At 37.1% G+C, this 22,372-nt stretch overlaps 1 protein-coding gene across 1 annotated transcript in view; it reads right to left on the bottom strand.

Annotated features, from left to right (window-relative positions):
• Positions 1 to 16: 16 nt before the first annotated feature.
• LOC131146835 (conserved oligomeric Golgi complex subunit 7) overlaps positions 17 to 22,372 on the bottom strand; it is a 32,924-nt gene continuing 10,568 nt past the window's right edge. Inside the window, exons 2-10 of the mRNA XM_058096635.1 lie at positions 16,865 to 16,954; positions 16,670 to 16,789; positions 16,466 to 16,567; positions 16,089 to 16,369; positions 14,984 to 15,129; positions 12,114 to 12,312; positions 2,671 to 3,349; positions 1,027 to 1,371; positions 17 to 558 (exon numbers count right to left, since the gene is read on the bottom strand). Coding sequence (XP_057952618.1) covers positions 277 to 558; positions 1,027 to 1,371; positions 2,671 to 3,349; positions 12,114 to 12,312; positions 14,984 to 15,129; positions 16,089 to 16,369; positions 16,466 to 16,567; positions 16,670 to 16,789; positions 16,865 to 16,954 — 2,244 coding nt within the window. The 3' untranslated portion in view covers positions 17 to 276. The remainder of the gene's footprint in view (positions 559 to 1,026; positions 1,372 to 2,670; positions 3,350 to 12,113; positions 12,313 to 14,983; positions 15,130 to 16,088; positions 16,370 to 16,465; positions 16,568 to 16,669; positions 16,790 to 16,864; positions 16,955 to 22,372) is intronic.

Raw genomic sequence — 22,372 nt, 5'->3', positions numbered from 1 at the left:
ACATACACTATCTTCAGGCATGAATGAGATTCATTTACTATATGTTTTGCATTTAAAAAATACACAAAGATAACATGAAGGGCAACTCTCCTATATAATTTTTGAACTTTGATAGTAGCTATATGGATGATATGGTAAGAATGAACAATTTCACCTTTTTTCTTTTAATCAAAAAAGAAAAGAAAAGAAAAGAAAGATGATACAATGGGCAACAAGAATGATATGGTGGGCAACATAAACCATACCCTCAACATCAAAATTTCCTTCAAAGACGAATCACTGTTCTAAGTTGACACGCCTGATTCTACACACAAGATTGGCAGTCGAAATATCAAGCTGGCTTCCTGAATCTGATTTCACGAGGCTCTTTAGCTGATCTCTTGGAGTTGAAAGGCATGCGTGGAAGGTGGAGAGAATTGGAGGGATTGGCACTGATAGAGCTGAAAGCACATTACTCAGATACTCAATGTCAACAGCCAGCTGCTGTGCTCCTCTATCGGTTATATACTGAATCCCCCGCAGCTGATCCATGTACAGAGCAGTTGCACCTTCTGCAACCTGAACAATAGAGGACACAACATCCAGTTGCATTAGTTATTTTGTAGGCGTAAACACTGTTTGATTTAGAACATTAACAGCAGCAGCAACAAAGCAACCTGAACTTCCAACAAGGCACTCAAAATTACATCATTAAAAAAAAATTATATTCCCCAGTAAATATGGCTTCAATTTCCAACAGTCCCAATAAGTGTAAACTGGAGAGAGAGAGGACAGGGGGAAGTGGAGTGGGGACTGGGGAGGTAGAATGCATATTCAAATCTCACTTTTTTTGTGCCAAAAACATGGATCCAAATATGCGTGGTCAGTAGTGATATAAAAACCTCTCTCTTTTGGAGGGTGGTTTGGATTTGGACACAAAGCAAGATCATTCAGATTTTCCTGTTCTTAGTTGGGAAAAGTTATTTGTAATTTATAGATGTCTGTCCACTCATTCAAAACTAAAGGCTTAAAGCCAAGCTTGGTTACCTTGAACATCCATTCAGTTGCAAAGAACTGGGCTTCGTCAGTACTAGCATCAGTGTTTGCATCACTGTTTGAGATGCCCTCCGCAAGTGGCTCCAACTGCTGCGGTAAAGTAAGAAGATATTCACCAACACTCGTCACATATGGCTGAGGGTAGGCACTGAAGCTAGGGAGAGGGAAAGCACTCGGCTCCTCCACAGAAGACCAAATCGGCAAACGGGCCACGTCACTGAGGCGTTGCCGTACTTTTGATATGAGGACATCATATACAAGTTCATTCACTGTGTCTGCAAATGCTGCAACTCTCTGGGATGCAAGTGGAAGTGCATGGAATCGGGGATCTTTAGACTGCAAAAGGAAGTGCATCCATGTGAAGTAGAGTCAGTCGCATGGATTTAAAAACACATTATTGTCGAAGACTAAGATAATGAGATCCATCACAGTAGCCAGGAGGAACAATACATGAAATGAGCAGACTTACAAATAGGAATGAAGTCATTTATACTTTAGAAGGGGGTGGAATAAGAAAATAACATGCAAAACAATGAGATGGATGATCATGTTTTTGTGAGCAAGATTAAGGCAAGAAACAATAACAGAATTCGTCTAATTTTCCCTTAAACTATGACTTCTATTTGGGCTGCTCTGTTGTAAATATGCTATATACAACCCAACAAAACCATGAAGATGGTAACATCCATTTAGAAACAACATTAATGGTTATTTAACAAAACAAGAAACATAGCCTACTTTGGGTACCATCTCCCTGATGCAAAAACATGCATGAAATATTTGAAGAACCAAAAACTAGTTAGTACTAGGAGCACACAATGTTTAAACACCGGTGATGTCCAAATCTTAAAAATATACTGTAGTATTTGAAACAGAGGAAAGATATTGCCCTCATGAGTATGTGCATGCACAAAGCTATGTTGCAGAATGTCTAAACTCTGCATAAAGTCCAAATTGAAATGTTATGGCATAATATGAAAACAAAGGAAATATATCAGCCCCACGAGTGTGTGCATGCAAAAATGTATAAATTCACATCTCCTCAAGTACTTAATTTGGGTGGGGGTGGAGGGCACATACGGACCAAGAATCAAAGGTTTCAGGACTGCAACTTTAGTAATCAAGCAGCGTTACCAAAAAGGTAGAATGAATAAAATACTTGGTAGAGAAGTCCATAAATTCATCTGCAATCATATTTTTACTAAGCTTTTATACATTAAGTTCATTTTGCAGCTCAAAACCACTGCTTCTGAAAAACAAATCCAACTGAACTGTTGAATTGCCAGAACTGTTTTAACTAGTTGGTTTTTCTGAAGTTTGGCCACTGAGGTTTGGTCAGATAAATACAAGGAAAATATGATTATCGAACGTAACCAGATTTTATGTTTAACTCCCATCAAAATAATTTCGTCAGATCATTATTCTTATTTTCCTAAAACACTGATCACCAACATTCTACGACTTTTAGGCAGTTTGGTTGGGCTAGACAGTCCAAAATGTCACTAGATGACGCTTTATCAATTATATTCCTCAACATACTTTGGATTTTTGAGATAGGACAATTCGGGTAAACTAATGTTTTAAGACAAAACTCGAGGCAGGGGAGACAACATGTGAATATTGACCTTCACATACCTGGTCCAAAAGGTTAAACAGCTTCCGAGCCTTCTCAGGAATGTCGACAAGCCGTACAGCTGCCACATCCAAGGCAGCCCTTCCAGCCAAAGAGTAGTCCCCATTTCCACCATCACTTGCAACATGTGACCGGTTTTGATCCACACTAGAACCAAATACTGAAAAAGATAAGCTTGTGCTCAATCTAGCAAGAGTAGCTCTCAAGGAAGCTTCAAAAACAGAAGATCTGCTAGTTAAACAATCTGCAACTGTGAGGATCTGCAATGCACCTTGAACAATGGACCACTCCTCCTCATTTGAGACCATGTCAACTTTGCGCGCATTGTGAGCTCCTTCCTTTTTGTCCAATCCCAATTCCTTCTTCGAAGCATCACCTACACTATCTACTCCACATACAACTCTTAATGATTTCAGGGTTTCTTGCAGTGTGGAAATGTACTGCAACATGATGTCATCAAGTGCCAGAATTAACTCATCCGCCTCAGAGCCCCCAGTTAAGCTGATGCACCTCTCCACTGCTGCCTCGAGAAGTAAGATAACCTGGGGAATTGACTCCTCCATCCTTCGAACTGTTTCACTGAGTTCAATTCCCTGGGCTCCCACACCACGTGCAACAGCTCCCCTAAGATCAATCCCTGCAATCTCAGAAGAGAGGATGGCACGCTCCATCTGTCCATACCTAGAACACAGGATAAATTAATAAATCATGGACTGGGAAGAACAAAAACATGTCATCCAACTAGAAAACAGAGATACATAAATTCAGTAGAAAATAAATTCAATAAAAGAATCAAAGCAGCAAAAGATTTCCATGACACTAAAAGCAGTAGTTAAATGCAAGTGCGATGCCTGTCCAGAATAGCCAATCTCCATGAAAAAGTATAGCCCCCTGCAACTCTGGCAAGCAAATGGAGCTAATAAATTCAAGATTTCATGTGCCAAACTATGGTGTAGTGAACCAGTTAGATTTCTGCATGTACCACTACACATTTTATTTTTCTTTTATAGACAAGGAATAACAGTACAAATGAGACAAGGTATACTTTGCAAAGAATATTAAGCACTGGACTAAGCCTATGACTTGACTGGTTCATACACACTTATATGCAATTTTTCTAAAAAAGTTCATGCAAACAACATCACAACAAATATTGCGATAACTGCAGGTTTCTCAGCTGAAGGTTCATTTCAAGGAAATCTAGTTTGTAGCTCAACCTTGAGAGGGACAGCAATGCCCAGCACATAATGGGCATGAAGCTAATATATTAAACAAATGTAAGATAATATCAATGAGCTAGAACTTAAAGAAGTAAGGCCACAGCGGCAATAAGTAGCCCTTTTTTACATACTTCAAGAACAATGTTGCCAGCCTGTTATATGCAACTTCCAGAAAAGGTTTATTTGATGGCATCAAATTTTTGTCTCCTTTCTTTTTCTGGTTGGATCTTTGAGAAAGAAATAGGTAATCTTGTTTGTACATAGGCTGGCACCCCGTTGCAGCCTTTTTAGTGAAACATATATTTTCACTTGAAAAAAAAATCTTTGATGACGTCAATTGTGGGTCATTTTATTTTCCTATTTACCATGTTAAGACTGCTTGATGCAACTCCCATAAATGTCACTGTATTTTCTCAAAACTCTGCAAACAATTTTGTTTACGTCAAAGAGCTTTTTCCTCTTATTCATCTTTCTTTTTCTCGTGCTCCACACGCAAGGGGTGGGGGGTTGGTTCTAGAAAACTTTATTTTCATCGCATTGAAGTCTTCTTTCCCTGGAAGTTCTGTTGTAGTGTGATACTCAGGTCGTTGAGTGAACTTTTGATGGACAGTTGTGCTTCTTTGGACAAGAGGTAACTAATGCTATGTGTGTGAAAATGATGAGGCTCAAGCAATTCGATAATGCATACCACTATTAGATAACAAAGAATAACAAGAGAAGGCAAGATGACAAACAAAACACAAACAAAACTCCTTGAAAGTTTATGATTGTGCTCCAACCAAATGCACCAAATTACTGCAGAGAAAGCACACCTCCATGGGGCCTTCCTCTCCTTAGTATTACTAAAAACATTGAAACAATGAAGGCACAAACACTCCAAGAAGAAAGACAAACACACAGCCACCCAAGGAGACCAAACAACTAGTTCCAAATCCCCTAAGTACATCACAGAGACAAGTGCAAGCTGGTCTCTCCACTTTGAAAGCTCAGCACACAGATCAGCAGAAAGTTCTTTGCTTCACATCCGTCACCATACCTCATCGGTATTAATCATTTTGAGGACCAAGCAAAAGCCTAGCTCTTAAGGGAATCTCTACTCTCTGAATAAAAGAATGCAAAAGAACCATTATCAATTGGAATCTTAGCATTAGGAATGTGAATCAAACGAGTGAAAAAAAGATGCACAAAAAAGCAAACCCTAGACGAATATATACCTTCGTCATGCAAGACTTTTGTATAACACAAAATAATTGTACTCAAATCTAAATAAAGCTAGTATATTGGAGGCCTTTAGAAAACTATTTTTAGAAACCTAAATACACTAAAATACTATTTCCTAAATAAAAGCATTGTAGGATCTTAAAGATATGATCCCAATAAAAATATCCTAATAAAAAAGAATTTTAAAAAATCTAAATAAACTAAATATTAATTTCCTAAATCAAAATATCCTAGAATCTTAAAATATAAATACCCCAAATAAAAAATGAAAATCCCCGAGTTAGAAAGCATATGATCTTGAATTTTGAATACTCAAAATGAAGAATAAAGATAGAGGTTTGAGAGAATGAACAAAGCGCTCCTCTGTTCCCCTCTCCTCTTTCTAGTCCTTGGATTTGTACGGTTTTAGGCAAAAGACACTAACCTCTGCGGTTTGGCAAAAAGACAATGACCTCCTATGAGCTTTCAAAAATTCTAAGGAACTCCCCTGAAGTTTCAAGAATTTTGGGGACCTCCCCTAAGGTTTGTCAAAAAGACACAAACCTCCCCTTCTAATTTGCAAGAAGACAAGTTTATTTGGGGGAGGTATGTGTCTTTTTGGAAAACCTCGGGGAAGATATGTGGCATTTATGAAACCTCAGGGGAGGTCTCTGTCTTTTTACCAAACCTCAAGAGAGGTGAATGTCTTTTGCTTCGATCTGCGTTTACAGAGAGCAGGAAGGGTGGTTTCATTGTGTTGCTTGAAAGGAACTCCCTTTGCAACCGTCGGTTTAGGGTTTCTTTTACGACAGCACAGAGGTTTGTCAGTGGTCTTCCTTCAGCGTTTCAGCAGGAGGGGAGTTTCTCTTGTAAAGCAATATATGGGAAGGGTCCATTATTGGATGGTGGTGATATTGACAAGGGAGGGAAATTTCTTGGAATTCAGATTCGGGTAAAAGCGAAAAGGTCCTCCACTTTCATCCTGAGTGGTGCTCACGATGAAGGTTGGCAGAGTTTTGCGAGAGCGCTTCATCCATCGATGGGGGATTCTGTTAATGAAGATAGCTGTAAAGTGAACAGAATTTCGGGGTGCAGCGTAGCGAGCACCTCAATCTTGGAAGGAAGTCATATAAACTTCCAAAGGCTCTCATTAGTAGCTGATTCCAATATTAGCATCCCACCCATTCTCGTAGAAGCCTAATTTACTCTTAATCACTTTATGACTAAGGGAATTAACCTCCAAAGGAACTGCCACAGAAAAATCCTTGTAATCTTCTCTTTCTTACCACCACCTCAATTAGAATCCTGAATAAAAAAGGGCGTCCCAGGCCACAACGCTCCCCATTTTGCAATCATAACAGTATACACAGCCTTACCCCTGCTTTTCTGCAGAGAGGCTGTTTCCTTGGACTCGAACCCGTGACTTACCGGTTACAAGGGAGCAACCTTACCATTGATCCAAAGCCTGCCCTCAGAATCCAACACAAAAACAAAACAAAAATGCCACCTAAAGAAAACAAGCCATCATTTAGATACCCAAATACCAAAGTCGTGGTTTTTGCCAATAGTTACATAAGTCAATGGCCAATCCAAAAGACTGAAACCAGCTAAAGAGCCAAGCTCTAAAATCCTGGCTAGACCCAGACTAATAGCAGGCTAACAGTGACTCCAATCTTACCCATGTTAATTCTTAGACTACACATCCTCTATAAATCTGAAGGAGAGAGTATTCTTAAAGACTTCTTATCAGCAGGGAGGAAAAAAAATGATGTCATCACCAAATTGCAAGTGAGACAACTGCCCTCTCACTCCACATAAGTACTCCCTGGGAAAAACCTGTATCCACAGCCTTATCAATCAAGAAGCTAAGAACATCAACATAGATGCAAATTTGGGGGAAAAAAAAAAAATACAACGCATATGTTTGGTAAAGAACGTATTCATTTTGAATTATTAGTGTCTTCCACATGCTGTAAGATAATTTGTCCCAAGACTTGACATGGTTCTTGAGTTTTACTAAGGGCTTGCTGGATTTTGCTTGTAGCTCAAAAGGGTTCAATAGGATGGATTGATATATCTTTGTTTGGAATAGTTTTAGGAACTTTAGTTCTCTATTTGTTGATTTCATTTACTTTTTCAGAGACTAAATGATGCAGGTGCAGCATCAAGGTTCTGCAGCCGTGGGAAAATTTAGAAGAAATAGAAAAGAGGAAGGAAAGCAAAGGGAGGAGAAAGGAGATACCAGGGGGGGAACTCATGCTCAATTTAACAATTCAAATTCATTAATAACTAACTTACAACATGGCTTTCACACACTATTTATAAGAAAGCCTAAACACATAAAATTACACACATGCCCCTAAAACTACATGAATTACAAACAAAAACAAACTTTACACAAATATTACAAACAAGCCCCCAAAATACACAAAATACTATACTACTTAAACTAAATACATAATAAACTACTAATTAAACCCATCAATTCCATAACCTTACTCTTCTTAGTTGTTCTCCAGCAAGGATCTTCCCAAGGCCTTGCCTCCTGTCCTACATCACTAAGAATGTAGAATTTTTCCCAAGAATTTTAACATTTTCCTAGGTAAATCTTTGTTACTCATATTCAGTCTTAACAATCCTAACTTTTGACCAAAAATAAACCCTCAAAATTACTTCTTTCTCATAAGTCCTCAAATCCCTCACAACCAATAGGGTTTAATGACATCACACACGAATATTCTTGAACTTCAAACTACTACCTTATGCAAATGAGTAATTAAAAGTTTAAAACAATTAGAGAGGCTAAAGAAAAGGGGAAAAGACACTCATCTCCCCTGAGGTTTTACAAAAAGAAACCGACCTCTCCTAAGGTTTCAAAAATGCTACAAACCTTCCCTGAGGTTTCAAAAATGTCACAAACCTCCCTAGAGGTTTGCCAAAAAGACATAGACACCCCTAAAAAAAATTGTCTTTTTTAAAAATACAAGGGGAAGTTTGTGTCTTTTTGACAAACCTCAAGGGAGGTCTCTGGAATTTTTGAAATCTCAGTGGAGATCCCTAGAATATTTTAAACCTCAGGGGAGGTCATTGCCTTTTTGTCAAACCTCAGGAGAGGTTAATGTATTTTGCCCTAAAGAAAAAGAATAATTAATTTAACCTGGAATTATAAGATTGCTAGGCATAGTTACCGAAACTCTCTCAGCAGGAGATGACCGTTTCACAGAATCCCAGTCTTAAAATAGCAGGTCACTGCTCCATGAAATAGAGAAAACCCAATTCCAATCCCAAAGAAATCTTTAAAAAAAATTTCATAAATAGATTTCGAGAAATTTTTCATGAATATTAGAGAGTTCACTAGATCAACAGTATTCTCAATAAAATCTCTCAATGCTTTCAACCACTAATGTCATACTTCTCTTTAGACTTCTTGGTCTGCTTCAGCTACTTTCTTGTCTCAATGCTTTCAACCATTAATGTTATGGTTTGTCTTTAGACTTCTTGGTCTGCTTCAGCTACTTTCTTGTCCCGCATAATCCACATTCTCTAGTACAATTACATATTTCCAATTGCTGCTCATTAAATGATATCCCAATCTTTTTTTACAAGGATTTAAAAAGAAATTTATTGAGAAAAGAGGAACGAATTACAATCTAAAGGATAGGAAGTCCTCAAAACTACAAAAAAGAAAGAACAATAATTTAAAATAAATCTAAAGCAACCAATTAAAAGAGGCCCTATTTCAAATGTTCTCCATTGTAATTTATGGAGCAGTTCAAATTGATTAGTTTCTGTCCTTTCGTAGCTTGCTTTTCCCACAATCCACCCTAAATTGTCATAATTCATAAGCATATAACCGTGCAACCATGTGCTCATGTTATCAATATTTTACTTCAATATCCTTTCCACCGAGGAGTTCCATTTAAATTTCAATGGATTGTTTTAATAATTTCTGTTTTCAAATTAAAGAAACAAAACTTATAGTAAATTATGGAAATTATGAATGAAACTTTAGGAATATAGAAATAGATTATCATGAACCAAAATAAATAGAAGGAGATGTATATATGCCAGGCTCATATCAGAGAGGCAGCTAGGGCTGCATTCGGGGAGGAGGCAGTGAAGAGATTTGGGCCAGGTTGCATGCTTCTCAATTTGGACCTGGCCCAGGTAACTCAAAAAGAGACTATTTCTTTTTTTATTAAATTGGGCCAATTATTTGAAAAGGCCCAGTGTTTAGAAGATGTTGATACGGGCCTCAATTTGGGTAAAAAGGGAGGCTCTCATATGGGCTTCTCACAAAAAAGGCCTTGGTGATAAGCAGATATATGGTTCAGAAAAGAAGGTTTCTTGTACAGCTGTGGTGGCTTCTGATAATAGACAGGCTCAAAGTAATGCTCCTACTTCTCAGAAGATGTGTACTGGGAAGGAGGAAGTTATACCTTCTAATAATGGAACTATTATTCAACATCCAGTTAAAAAAAAGAAAGACAATATTCAGCCTACAAGTATTAAGAATAAGAATCGAAATGATCAAGGGTTGAAGGAAGTTCAGGATGTTAAAAGGTAGTGTTAAAAAGAGTGGAAAAGAAGCGGGTTTGTGGGAAAAATCGGTTGATTGTCATATTAATACTGATAAATTTGAAGGCAATAAGGTTTATGCTTGTCGAAAGGCCGCTTGTTTGGGTGCTGAAATGAAAAAGATATTTGAAGATAAAGAGAGAAAATTCTTGTGAGTCTACAACAAAGGTATTAAGGAGAGATTCAAAGGGACAGTTTAGTATTGTGGAAGTTCCTCAAGTCATGAAGAATGCCGGTGGTTCTAATGAGACTAAAAAAAGGCAAGAAGGTAAAGAAATGGGGGATTTTTCAGATTCAGACAGTGAGGATAATAGTGATTTTGATTGTGGAGGGGGTTTGTTGCTGGATGAGATACGAGAACAATATGGGTTTGTTTCGGACTCCTGTGATGAAATAGGAAATTTATCTTATGTTCATACTTCATCCACCCCAGTTGGAAGGTTTGAAGGGAGTATCTATTTTTGATAATGATAAGTTGGCAAATATGTTACAGCGAGGGTATAGAATTTTGCCTACACTAGTGGAGGAGATCCCGAAGGAGGAGCTAGAAGCTCAAATTCTATTGGCTAAAATGTATTTAAAGCGGAGGGATATTGGAGGAAATAAAGTGTGTTTGGATGATAGCAAAAATCAAGAGGTAAAGGACCAAAGGGAATTAGCAAGTTTGAAGAGTTCAGTTAATTATGATGGAAAGGGTTTAAAGAGGAGGTTTCTTGGTTAATTTCATTTAGTTCTATTTTGTGATCTTGTCTCTTTTGTTTTCTTTTATCTTTTTTCTTTTAACTTGGTGGACTTCTTGTCCCCACACATTGTACCTTCTCTTCTTTCTATCTAATATGCTTTCTTTTATTATCCCCCCAAAAAAATGACAGGTTCATAAATTGAATATTGTTAATCATGCAAAGGAGTAAAAAGTAAAAAGGCATTCAAATCATTACAAGGATCATCAAACATTTATTTATATTACGTGTTATCTAACATAATATTTATTCATGATATGAGCAACTGATTTTCAATTTAATACCAAATAATATACGATACCATCTTAATTTTAAGATTCATTCAAGAAGCTCTGGCCCATTTCAACATATGTTTTGTGCTAAAACATAAGATTTTGCTTTTTAATAGAAATTTCTGTTTTCAACTTAAAGAAACAAAACTTACAGTAAATAATGGAAATTACGAATGAAACTTTAGGAATATAGAAATAGGTTATCATGAACCAAAACAAATTGAAGATGTATATCTGACAGCTTCATAAATTGAATATTGTTATTCATGCAAGGAGTAAAAAGGCACTCAAATCATTACATTGATCATCAAACATTTATTTAAGATTACGTACTATCTAACGTAACATTTATTTATGATACGAACAACTCATTTTGAATTTAATACCAAATAATTTTAAGATTCATTCAAAAAACTTTGGCCCATTTCAACATATGTTTTGTGGGCTAAAACATGATTTTTTTTATATAAAAAAATTATAAGTATGCCCTTGTAAGCAGCAAATAAATGGGCCAAGTTGAGTCTGTAAGCCCAAGACAAGGTCCAACAAAACTCTATATGCTCAAATTTGATGAAAATTTGAGATGTGCCACTAATGCTACAACTTCATTGAAAGAATGAAGAGAAGAAAAGGAGCTTCATAGCAGGCATTTGGGTTTGGGAAAAAATAAAAAGAAACCCCAAATTTGCTTGTTTGTGCTATAATTTTTAATTTAAAATGTGGTCAAAGTATTCTGAAATTTCTGTATTTATCCAAAAAATAGAAAAAGGAGGTAGTTTCCATCTTGACCCCTCCTGAGTCCAAAATGCCAAAATTTCAGTAATTTTTCCAAAGTTCAATAAATGTGTTTCACTAACTTCTTTGGAAACATGAGCAGGCAAAACATCATCCCATCTGTAATCAGTCACTTGCTACTTAGTGTGACTATTTATGTTCTACTTTACTGAAACCATTAACGTAAAAAATAGGAGCCCCTTCCAGACCTACTAAATGAGTCTCTAACAGAGTGCAAGGCATCATCCACAAAGTTCAAGGCATCCTAGTTAAATGCTTTTTCAATCTTAAAACTCTGATATCAAGTTAGATTATAATAATGTCATTTTCTAGGAGGTCAATACATGGAAATCTCTCTTCTATCAGCCTACCCACATTTTGAAAATATGATTAAGTTAGAACTGAATGCCCAATTGGATTAATGAACATGCATCATAACTCATTTTCTCGTAAATCAGATGAAATTCAGCGAAGTTTAATTTGGCTACAACTATTCATCCACTACTAGAAAAAAACTCTATAAAAAAAAAAGTGCATCCTTGGGCCACAAGGCTCCCCACTCTGTGAGGGTAGGGGGAGGGTAGTCACCATTCTCATAATATGCTTAGCGGCACTTCAGAAAATAAAATAAAATAGCCCAGCACCGTTTATATTTGCATACCTCTGTTTAAATAATTCATAAGGAATGTAAACTGCCTTCATTGTATCCAGAAGAATCTGAAGATCAGATTCTGAAAACAAGTGTTGTATGTTCCTCACAAAAGTACCCGTCATGCTGTGTAATTCAATCAGTGCCTCAAGATGCTTAGCCTGAATTTTGTTACCTTTTGGCATTTCTCCTGATAGGATATCTAAAATACCTGAAATAATAAACATGGAATTTAAAAGTACGATTTTTGCCCACAGTTCCTGCATTGATAAATCAGAACAGCACAGAGATTCAACGTGTAAAATATAAAAACAAGGCTAACCACATCTTGGAATATAATCATCAGAAATTTAGGCTATGTGATCATTGAAGAACTAGCCAAGTATTTATATGTACATACTCAGAAAAGCCTTATAAGGCAAGCCAGAACATCGTAAGCTCAGCAAAAACAAAGTCATTAGGTAGAAGTATGACCTCCAACAGTATGGAATATAATATCCTAGGGGAATGTCAAAGCCTTATCATCCTTCAATGTAAGGAGTACTAATGCAGATGGAAAATTAAAAATATGCTAGCACTACCTTGCTGTAGTAAACAATTTTGTAAGTGGCAGCCTTCAAAGCTTCAAAAGATAGGTACAAGGGCTAACTGCTAAAAATTTCAACCGTCTCCATCCATCCATCCATTCACAGGAGTGCATGGTGCATTTTATCACATCCAAGCATCATAAATGTATCCAATTATATGGAAACCCTAGTAGGCCTGAATTTAGAAACATTTCAGCTGGCCAGGCTTCATTACAAATACAAATGGTCTCCCCAAATTAAAGAACTCTACACTAAAAGCACCTTTGGAGATATCCAAGCAAAAAAAAAATGCTATTCTTAATGGTATCAAGGATCTTGACAAACAGGAGCTGGGTAAAGGGCTAAATGCTGACAAGAGGGCTAAAAGAGTGTCGCTCAAGAAAGAATTGACCGAGGTTATGAGCCTTAAAGAGATTTCCTGGAGACAAAAATCTAGAGCCTTGTGGCACAAGGAGGGAGATCAGAATACTAGATTCCTCAATTGGACAATGAATGCCCATAGCAGATTAAATACCATTTCCAGCATTCGGGTGGTATCATTGCTTCCACATAGAGGTTAGAGCATAATTAACGGATTTCTCAGGCTGGCAGAGGACCACATGGTGTAAGCGTGTGGAAATTCATCAGGAAAGACTGGGATGACTTCTTCCCTTTGATCAGATTTCAAGTTTTACTTTTGGCATGATATGTAGCATGACACGGAGACCCAAAGTGTTTTATTTCCCGCTTTCTACAACTTGACCCATGATAAGGAAGCTCTCATTAGTCATCACCTTCAAATTTCAGAGCAGGAAATCTTCTGGAACATTCCCTTTTTCAGAAACATGGAAGATTGGGACTCCACCATCTCACTAATTTTTATAGCCATCTCTACAACTTCCAACACCAAAATATGCCCAAACAGCCAGAGTGGACCATAGACAAAAACTGAGTCTTCGCAGTCAGATCCTTCAATAGGAAACTCTCACCAATGGAAACAAATCACAGCAATCCCCCATGGACTCATGTTTGGTATACAGCTGCCCCAACAAAGTAGCTTTTCTTGCTTGGGAGGCAACACATAGAAAAATCTTAACCCTGGAGAATCTGTAAAAAAGGAGGTTGACCATCATGAACAGGTGTCCCCTTTGCATGACTGATGCAGAATCAATTGAGCATATCCTCCTTCATTGCCCCTGGACAAGGAACCTTTGGACTCTTGGAATATGGCTCTAACCATGATCAGACAAAGGTAGGTTACTGCCAGCTCGGAGGACAGCTCTGGGCATGGAAAAGGATTCGGTCAACCAAGGAGAAGAGAAAGGCTTTGTCTCTCATCCCTCTCGCAATTTTATGGTGCGCTTGGAAAGAAAGAAACAGGAGTGTATTAAAAAACTCTCTTACACTGCTTCAGACTAGTAAAGAGCAGCGGATTACTGCCGTTTCCACCTAGCATAATAGGATTACAGTGAATGACCATAATGTAATTTTAGATTTTTGAGACATCTTGCAGGAGGATGACTCGTGTAATCTGGGTTGGCATCCCCTTGATGACCTTTTAATAAAGCCCTTCAACTGATTTAAACAAACTAATGTATGCACCGAAGGCCACAAAGGCCCCAATACAACGCATTCAATAGAATTGAAGAGCTTCCCACTTTAAATAACAGAATGACCGTAATTTAAAGGAAATTTAGTCCTTCATCCAGGGTCATCTCAGCATGTAATGAGATGAGCTCTGCAAACATGGAGGGAGACACAAAGATGGTACTGCTACAAAGGCAGTTCTCATCATACAATTCCAGCATGAACTCTTCACTCCAAAAGTAATTACTTTTAAGTTATTGATGAGAGTGGTAAAACAGGTAATGAACTCGAGTAAGATCGTGTGTCAACAGGATGAAATTGATATAATCACAATTTTGGGTTTGTCTTTGCTGAGTGTAATTTTTCAAGTTATATGGGCCAAATTTTAGGGTATTTTTGAGTTTTTAAACCCAAAGTACAGAGTAAAGGAAACCTAAGTCATATTGCATTTCAAAAAGGACCCTCCACCAATCCTAGCAATTTGACAACCTTGTTTACAACAGCTCCCACCCTGGTTTCCCAAATGCAAAAAAGCTAGCACTCCTTAAGAGGCTTGTCACATAAGGTGAATTTTAAGGACTAAACAAATATGCTACATAAAGATTGTCAATGATCAAAACACAGAATGCTTCACAATCATTAAAGCATGGAAAACATATTTATAGGTAAAAACACTATAATAATCATCATCAACGACAACAAAGAACTCTGCTAGATATGAAAAATAACCTTTAGCCAAAGCTTTTGTTTCAGGAACAACATCACCAGTAGCAAGGTTGACACGGGAAACAAAGCTTGCACTCACTGTTGCCATCATCTCAACAAGAAGCTTTGGGACAAGAATTTTATAATCATCGGGAAAAGCAATCATACACCTACATTCAACAGTGCAAAAAGCTAAATGGTTGGCATTTCACAACAGAAAAACACAACTCTTTACAATATCAAATTAGCAACAGTGTTTTATTTTTCATTTTTTTATTTCTTCTTTCAAGAAAGCTTAGTTTTATATTTTTAAGCGATTTAAAATCATTAGTAAAGGCATATGCTGATGTGCATAATTTTAAACAGAATGGTTGAAACCAAAAGCTGTTGGAGTCTTTCAGTTCCTGCAACTAATCTATTTCACAAAGAAATGACATTTTAAATGCTTTTATAAATATGATAGCCAATTAATGTGGCTAAAAATGTAGAAAGCAGGTTATGCGTCCACAAAGGCGCATAAGAGACATCTACAAGCACCCCCATATTAAAGGTTGTACTTAGATATTACAATTTGAAACCTTGTTATGCAGCTTTCTATGAGGCAGAAGAGGTTATATGTTGTTCAGGACACAATCTCCATCAAATACTTGACAATGAAGCATTAAAAAAATAAAAATAAAAATAAAAATAAAAATAAAAAGAAACCCCAATTTTATAACGTTAAACATATAAGAACTGAAAAATGTAGAAGCATGATTTCTGTTCTCAATGAAGCCTAGAAAATTCTGAATTCAGGCAACCTTCAAAATAAGACTGTTGCTAAATGACAAACAAAAGAAAAAGAAGGCAAAAGAAAAAACAAAACAAAACAAAAAAACAAAAACAAATTTTTGTCGACTTTCACAATGGTAAAAAAAATGGAAACCCCACTAAACAAAGACAAGAACCCTGCAGAACAAAATATAAATCACATAAAAAGAAAAAAAAAAATCATAAACTAAATATATATACATATTTTTAAAAGATAAGGCTCAAACCATAGAAAGGTTGTTTTTAAAATGAACACAAGCAGACACACACACACACCGACACGTGCAAACACTCTAAGAATGGAAGATATGAACAATACCACTTCCATTCTTGCTCAAGATAGAGTAGCAACTCATCATAGAAAGTCGGTAACCAACTGAAGAATGAAATTGTACTCAAGGTTGATTGAAATTCATAGCTACTTGTTCGCCTTTCCACATCATTCTTCTCACTTGCAAGCTTAGCGTTTCGAAGTCTCAAGTCAAAATCTTCCCAGAGCTGCTTCAAGGGCTTTAGGTGAACTTTTGTGTAGTGCATCTCTAGAGACTTGAATCTCCCAATCCGTATAAGGATTCCCCGCAAATCTTGGGCAACATCAACCTACTCAGTCACAACACGAAAAGAGAAAAGGAGTTGTGTGCGCCCAATCATGGAAGCAATAAAATCACATAACAAGGACATGAAAAGAAGTTCAACCTTGCGATTGGATAAAGCGTCCATAAGACGGGGCTGAACCATTGCATCTAGCCTATCTTCTAAGACTTCAAGCTGCTTCCTAACATTAGCAAATTCAGCAACCTGAAAAACAGGGTAGCAAATTAAAAAAATAAAAAAATAAAAATTAAATTTCATGGATATCAAAACATGGTACAAGATACTAAGCATCCAATGAAAAAATACCTCCCCGACAGCAGACAAGCAATGCCTCATATTAGCTAAAGTTTCTGCAGCTCGAGGAAGATCACCACTAGCAAAGACATCTTCCACAGTCGAACTTAATTGAGTTAACCCTGCCGCATCCTGTTTTCAAATAAAAAAACAAATTTATAATTATTTTGTATTTCCTATAAAATCACTGCACCTAAGAGGATCTACCTGTAATGTTTCATATGCAGCTTCCATTCTCTGCTTGACTGTATCAACTTTAGCAAGAGCAGCTATTGATTCTGCTGATGACCCCTCCGCCTGCAGATGAAATGAAACGAATGAGAGAGAGAGAGAGAGAGAGAGAGAGAGGACAGCAATTCTTTCGTAACACTCAGTTATAATTATTCAGTCATAGTCAAAGTTAGGAAGTGGAAATGTCCAGCCAAGTTCAGGTAGATTTAATTATCAGCTGCAATTAATTTGAAAGAGAATTATTAGAACATTTTGGAGAGAGTAAAAAACACCCACACAGTGTAAGTTGCAATTTCTTAATTCTTATTTAGTTACAATACTTTCACTTTTAACTAGAGCTTTTCTAATGCCATTTAAAAGGATTAAATTTTTGAAAATTATCTTACATTTTCTTTACTTTTTATACTTTATTACCTCCATATGAAAGCACGATGTAACACATCCAGTTCTAAAGTCAATTAGAAGTGCAAATCAAAGCAAAACTCCCTAAGAGAACCAATGTTTATAAAGGCTCAATCCAGGCTTGCGTTTAAAAAGGCTCAATCCAGGCTTGCGTCAAGATGAGGCACGCCAAAAATGCCTTCAGGCACAATCTAAATACCATATCTCAAAAGGCCAGCTCATTGTACACTAAGGTTTATGCATTTGTATGAATACATGCCTTGTTGTTTGAGGATTATGCATTTTGCGTTGTGATTCTCAAGTTACATATGCTAGAAAAATTAGTGATTTGGAAGACCTAATCATAATGATAGCTCTCCCCCTCTACTTATAATATATATCAAGTACATGGAAATGACCAAAATACCGTTACTAACTCACGCCCACTAGCATAGCAATAACACTGATGCAGGGATCTGCAGTCATGGGAGAGATGAGAAGAAATTGAAGAGAGGAAGGGAAAGGAAGGAGAGGGGAGACAAAAGGGTAAACTCATGTTCATTTCTCAAATTCAAATTCAACATCAACTGCTCACAACATGGCTTTCACACCCTATTTATAAGAACGCCTCTTCACATGAAATTACATATAAACCCCTATTTCAACAATTTCGTGGAAATTTAAGACCATGGGCTTGCCTAAACCTATGTTGCTCTTCTCAACAATGTTCACAAAAAATTGTGCAGAGCCAAATGGCTTCTCCTACCCATGAGATTCCTGCAGTTGGTCTGTTTTCGGGATCAAAAGAAAAAGTTCTCCGCAACAAGGACAGGCACAATGGGTGCTAGTCCAGGCTGTAACTGGCTTCGGCAAGGTCCCAGGGGCTGCAACAGAAGCTGAGGTCTTCAAAACCTCCCATCTCGAGGAGGGGGGCATGGGTCTGCATTGCTGTCTGGAGAAAAGCTTCCAAAAAGAGGGTGGAAGCAGGCTCGGGCTCAGTTCGATTATTGCATTCAAGATTTTCAGCACCCTTTCAAATCGAAACCCTCCGGGAAGACCAACTGCCTTCAGCCTCTGCTGTTGGTTTCCAAGAGGGCGATGAATTTGCCATGTTTGTTTGATTTCATTTGGAGCGACAATGTTCTGCATTCTGCAAAACTACGAGGATAAGAGGAGGCCTCTTCTCGAGCTCCAGAAATCTTCATAGGCTCATAGGAACCAAGCAAGCTCCATGGTCCGTGGATCTCAAGATGTCGGTATCCTCCCTTAAGATGGCCAATTCAAAGGTCTTCCTCTCGATCCACACCAAGCGCTTTGCACCTGCCATGGATGAAGGCAGGAATGAAAGTCGCAAGGAACAAAGGTCCAAGCTGTGCAGGGGAAAGGAAAGATAACACAGAGGGTTTGGGGTTTGCAGAGGGTTTAGGGTTTCAGGCGTCGACGCCATTGAGAGAGAGAGAAGACAGGGAAAAGGCAGGGGAGAGAAGAAGAACAGGGGACTTTATTTACATAGTTTTACTTTTATCTAGAAAAAAAAATTCGTAAACGGCTTATGCCTCAACACTTAAGGCTTATGCCCTGCCTCATAAGGATTAAAATTCCTCGCCTTACATCTTCACATTTTACAAAATTGGAGAGAACTAATACATATCTGATCTGCATTTCTATAAAGACGATATAAGAGTCAAAAGTACAATAAAATCTTACATTCATTTTGATAATATAATGTATTACAATATTGGCTTCCATAACAGGCAATTGGTTATCATACAAATTAATAGGCTATGACAATGTTCACCTATTTCTCAAATTTGTTTTAAGTCTACTTAATTCTCTGGAACATCTTACCGAATTCATTTTTATGATGTATGCCAAATTCTTTCATGCAATCATACAGTATATAATTGACATGTCACTCTGCCAGAAATTAGGTATGACTGGCATGTGCAAGAGTTATAATCTTAAGATGTCAAGCGTTAAGTCTGCATATTCAAGTCCTAAGTGGCAAGAAGTCAATAGGCCACTTATAGTTAGTAATGCTCCAAAACAGCCAATTCAAGCATCACTCTATTTTGTATTCCAAAGTGGAACATTTTGACAAAACAAATGCGCCTAGTGTCTAAACCAAGTGGGTTCTATGTCATAAAAGATCTGTAGTAAACAGCAGCTAACAAGTTTTGATTCCAAAATACTCAACAAAATCACCTGCCAAGTCTTAGCTACAACATTTAGACAAGTGGTCCCTCCTCAATATCCCATACAAACTCAACCAGGCTAAATGAATCCAATACATATGCCTACAAGACAATAGACAAAGAGTCCTTCCTCAATATCCCCAATAACCATGTCCAATAGAGACCCCCATAAGACATATATTCAGCCTTCACAATGCATTTTTTTCTACATATGCAAAAGAAGATTTAGGCTTGTCTTGATAGATTTTGTTGTATTTATTTTCCTTACGGGACATCATTACACTTATTTAGGCTTGTCATGCCAGTATTCCTCGTTATTATTTATATATTTTTAGATTTCAGTGAGCATTGCTAGTAAGCTTATGAAGACTATGAAAGATTTTCTTTGGTCTGGGTTTGGGGAGAAGAGGACTCATTTAGTTAGTTCAGAGGTTGTGTGTAGGTCTAAGGTGCATGGGTTTCAGTCTTGGTAAATTGGCGTCTAAAACACTGTTCTTATGGCTAAATTGTTATGGCAGTTCGCTTTAGATGAGTCCTCTCTTTGGCATAGTCATTAAAAGTAAATTTGGCTTACATGTGAATGGGTGGGATGCTAATTTGGGAATTGGATGTTCTTCTGAAAGCCCATGGAGCCTGGAGGTGTATTTTTCAGATTTACACCCCTCTTCATTTCTCACACTAATTTTTTTTTGAGTAAATGTTCTTGAATTCGTTTATGAGAAGATATTTGGTTGGGCGATACCACTTCTTCCTTTTCTTTTACCCGTCTTTATCGCTTGTCTTATGAGCATAATGATGTTATTTCTTTTTTCTTTTTTTTAATTTCTAAGGCGACCTGTCTTCTTAGGATTTTCAATATAGTAGAGCTCTAAATGATAGAGAGGTGGAGGAGCTTTCATCTTTATTGATTTTGTTGGAGAACTATCATCCTTCTTTCAGGAGGGATAATGATTCTTGGTCTTTGGATTCTTTGGGGGTTTATTCTTGCAAATCTTTCTTTGATATTCTGATTAATGTGAATATCTCCTTTCCACTCCAAAAAACTATTTTGAAGGCAAAACTTCTGTCAAAAAACGCTTTTTTTGGATGGTTGTTCTTAATAGAGTTAATACCAACAATCTGCTGCAGACTAAGAGACCTTCAAAAGTGCTTTCTCCTGACGTGTGTTCTTTACGTCTTGATAGTTCAGAAACAGCTTCTCATCTATTTTTGCATTGCACTTTTGCTTGAAATATTTGGAATAAGCCTTGGTAGATAGTTGGTTTTGTCTGCGGTGGAGGAATTATGATGGTCTCTTTTTCTGGTTTTGGTCGAAGGAAGGAAGCAACTGTTTGGTGGAGGTGTGCGGTGTTCACAGTTTTGTAGGGTTTGCAGTTGGAAAGTAGTGCTCGAATTTTTACGGGAAAAAAGTTGAATTCTTTTTTGTTATGGGAGAAGATTCATTACTTATCCTTGCTTCGGTGTACTGCTGCTGGTTGTTTTAAAGGAGTGAGGTTTTCTGATATTCAACGGGATTGGCTAACTTTATTGGTCTGATGGCTTTTTTATTTTTTTTTCTCTAATTTTTTTTCTACTTTTTCATTTTATTATTTTGTTTTGTTTTAGTTTAGGAGGATTTCTTATTCTACTCTTTGTATATTCTTTCTGTTCTAATGAATTCATCATTTCTTCTTACCTAAAAAAATCAAGAGAAGGGAGAAACACGAAGGGAGAGTAAAATGAATCCTCCTAAAAGTAAAAAGATGAAGACATACTCAGAGATAAACCTTTTGTCAATTGTAACAATTCAACCTTAATAGTCTCAAGGTATGATAAGCCAAAAAATAAATAAATAAAGCCTTTGTATGTGAAACACACATAAAGCTTCTTTAAGTTCTTCACAGAACCTCCATGTAGGAAGGATCACACAGTTAATACAGTCATCAACCTCTAGGCTACCAGTGGTTTCTCAATTGGTGACAGAATAATGTGTAGACAATGAAAGACAGAATTACCACACCTATTTTAACATCTGTAATGGAAACCATGCATCCTTGCCATCTTCATGCATCTGTAGGGTGTGTTTGTTTGGCAGGCTAAGGCTTTGCATGACTGGAGTGAAGCTGAATAGTATTGGATTGGATTGACTATGATAATTATCCTGTGTCATGTTTGGTGTGCCATCTATAAATGACATAATCAGAACATGAGTTGAATAAGCATGGGCTAAAAATGCCTAGACAAGTCTAGCCACCCTTGAATCATGAACCAACGCACCCTTAGGGAATTATAAGATCATAACATCCCCAAGGCCATGTCCTTCCCCACCCTCAACCCCTCCTTCCGCAGGTAGCCTAGTTATGTTCTTCCTTACTAACCAATGAGTGAAGGCCTTAATTTCCAATGCCATGCCTTGATGTGTGCATGGCATAGGTCTAATGTTATCCCATGCACCAATAGCCAACCAAGGATCCAAGTTATTCTCACAATTATGGCATAACCCCATGCAAATGCAAGTATCATCCTTTTCAGGATTGTTCCTTAGCCTTCTTGTTCCCAATAACAAGTGGATTTCTTTTTAGGAGCTTAAGGTTCACCCATTTAAGGTCAAGCAAAAAATTCAAACCAAGAGAGCAAAACAATAATATCACAAATTAATTTTTCATTAACTTATTATAGGTAATACTTAATACACATAAAAAAATGTTAGTATCATAGAAAAATTTTCATAACAAAAGCAACATGTTTACATTAACTACACAAAAATATAACGCTATAATCTCATACAACCAATATACCCATAAGGCCATAAAAATACCCATGTCATGCTATAACCCACACAACAAATATGTCCACCAAAAATTTCCATGTCAGGTTATAATCACATACAAGAAATATACAGAACAAAAATCTCCATAAATGAAATATG

Source organism: Malania oleifera, chromosome 13 (assembly GCF_029873635.1).
Source record: "Malania oleifera isolate guangnan ecotype guangnan chromosome 13, ASM2987363v1, whole genome shotgun sequence".
Lineage (NCBI taxonomy): Eukaryota > Viridiplantae > Streptophyta > Magnoliopsida > Santalales > Ximeniaceae > Malania > Malania oleifera.
This window is presented reverse-complemented; position numbering and strand designations above follow the sequence as displayed.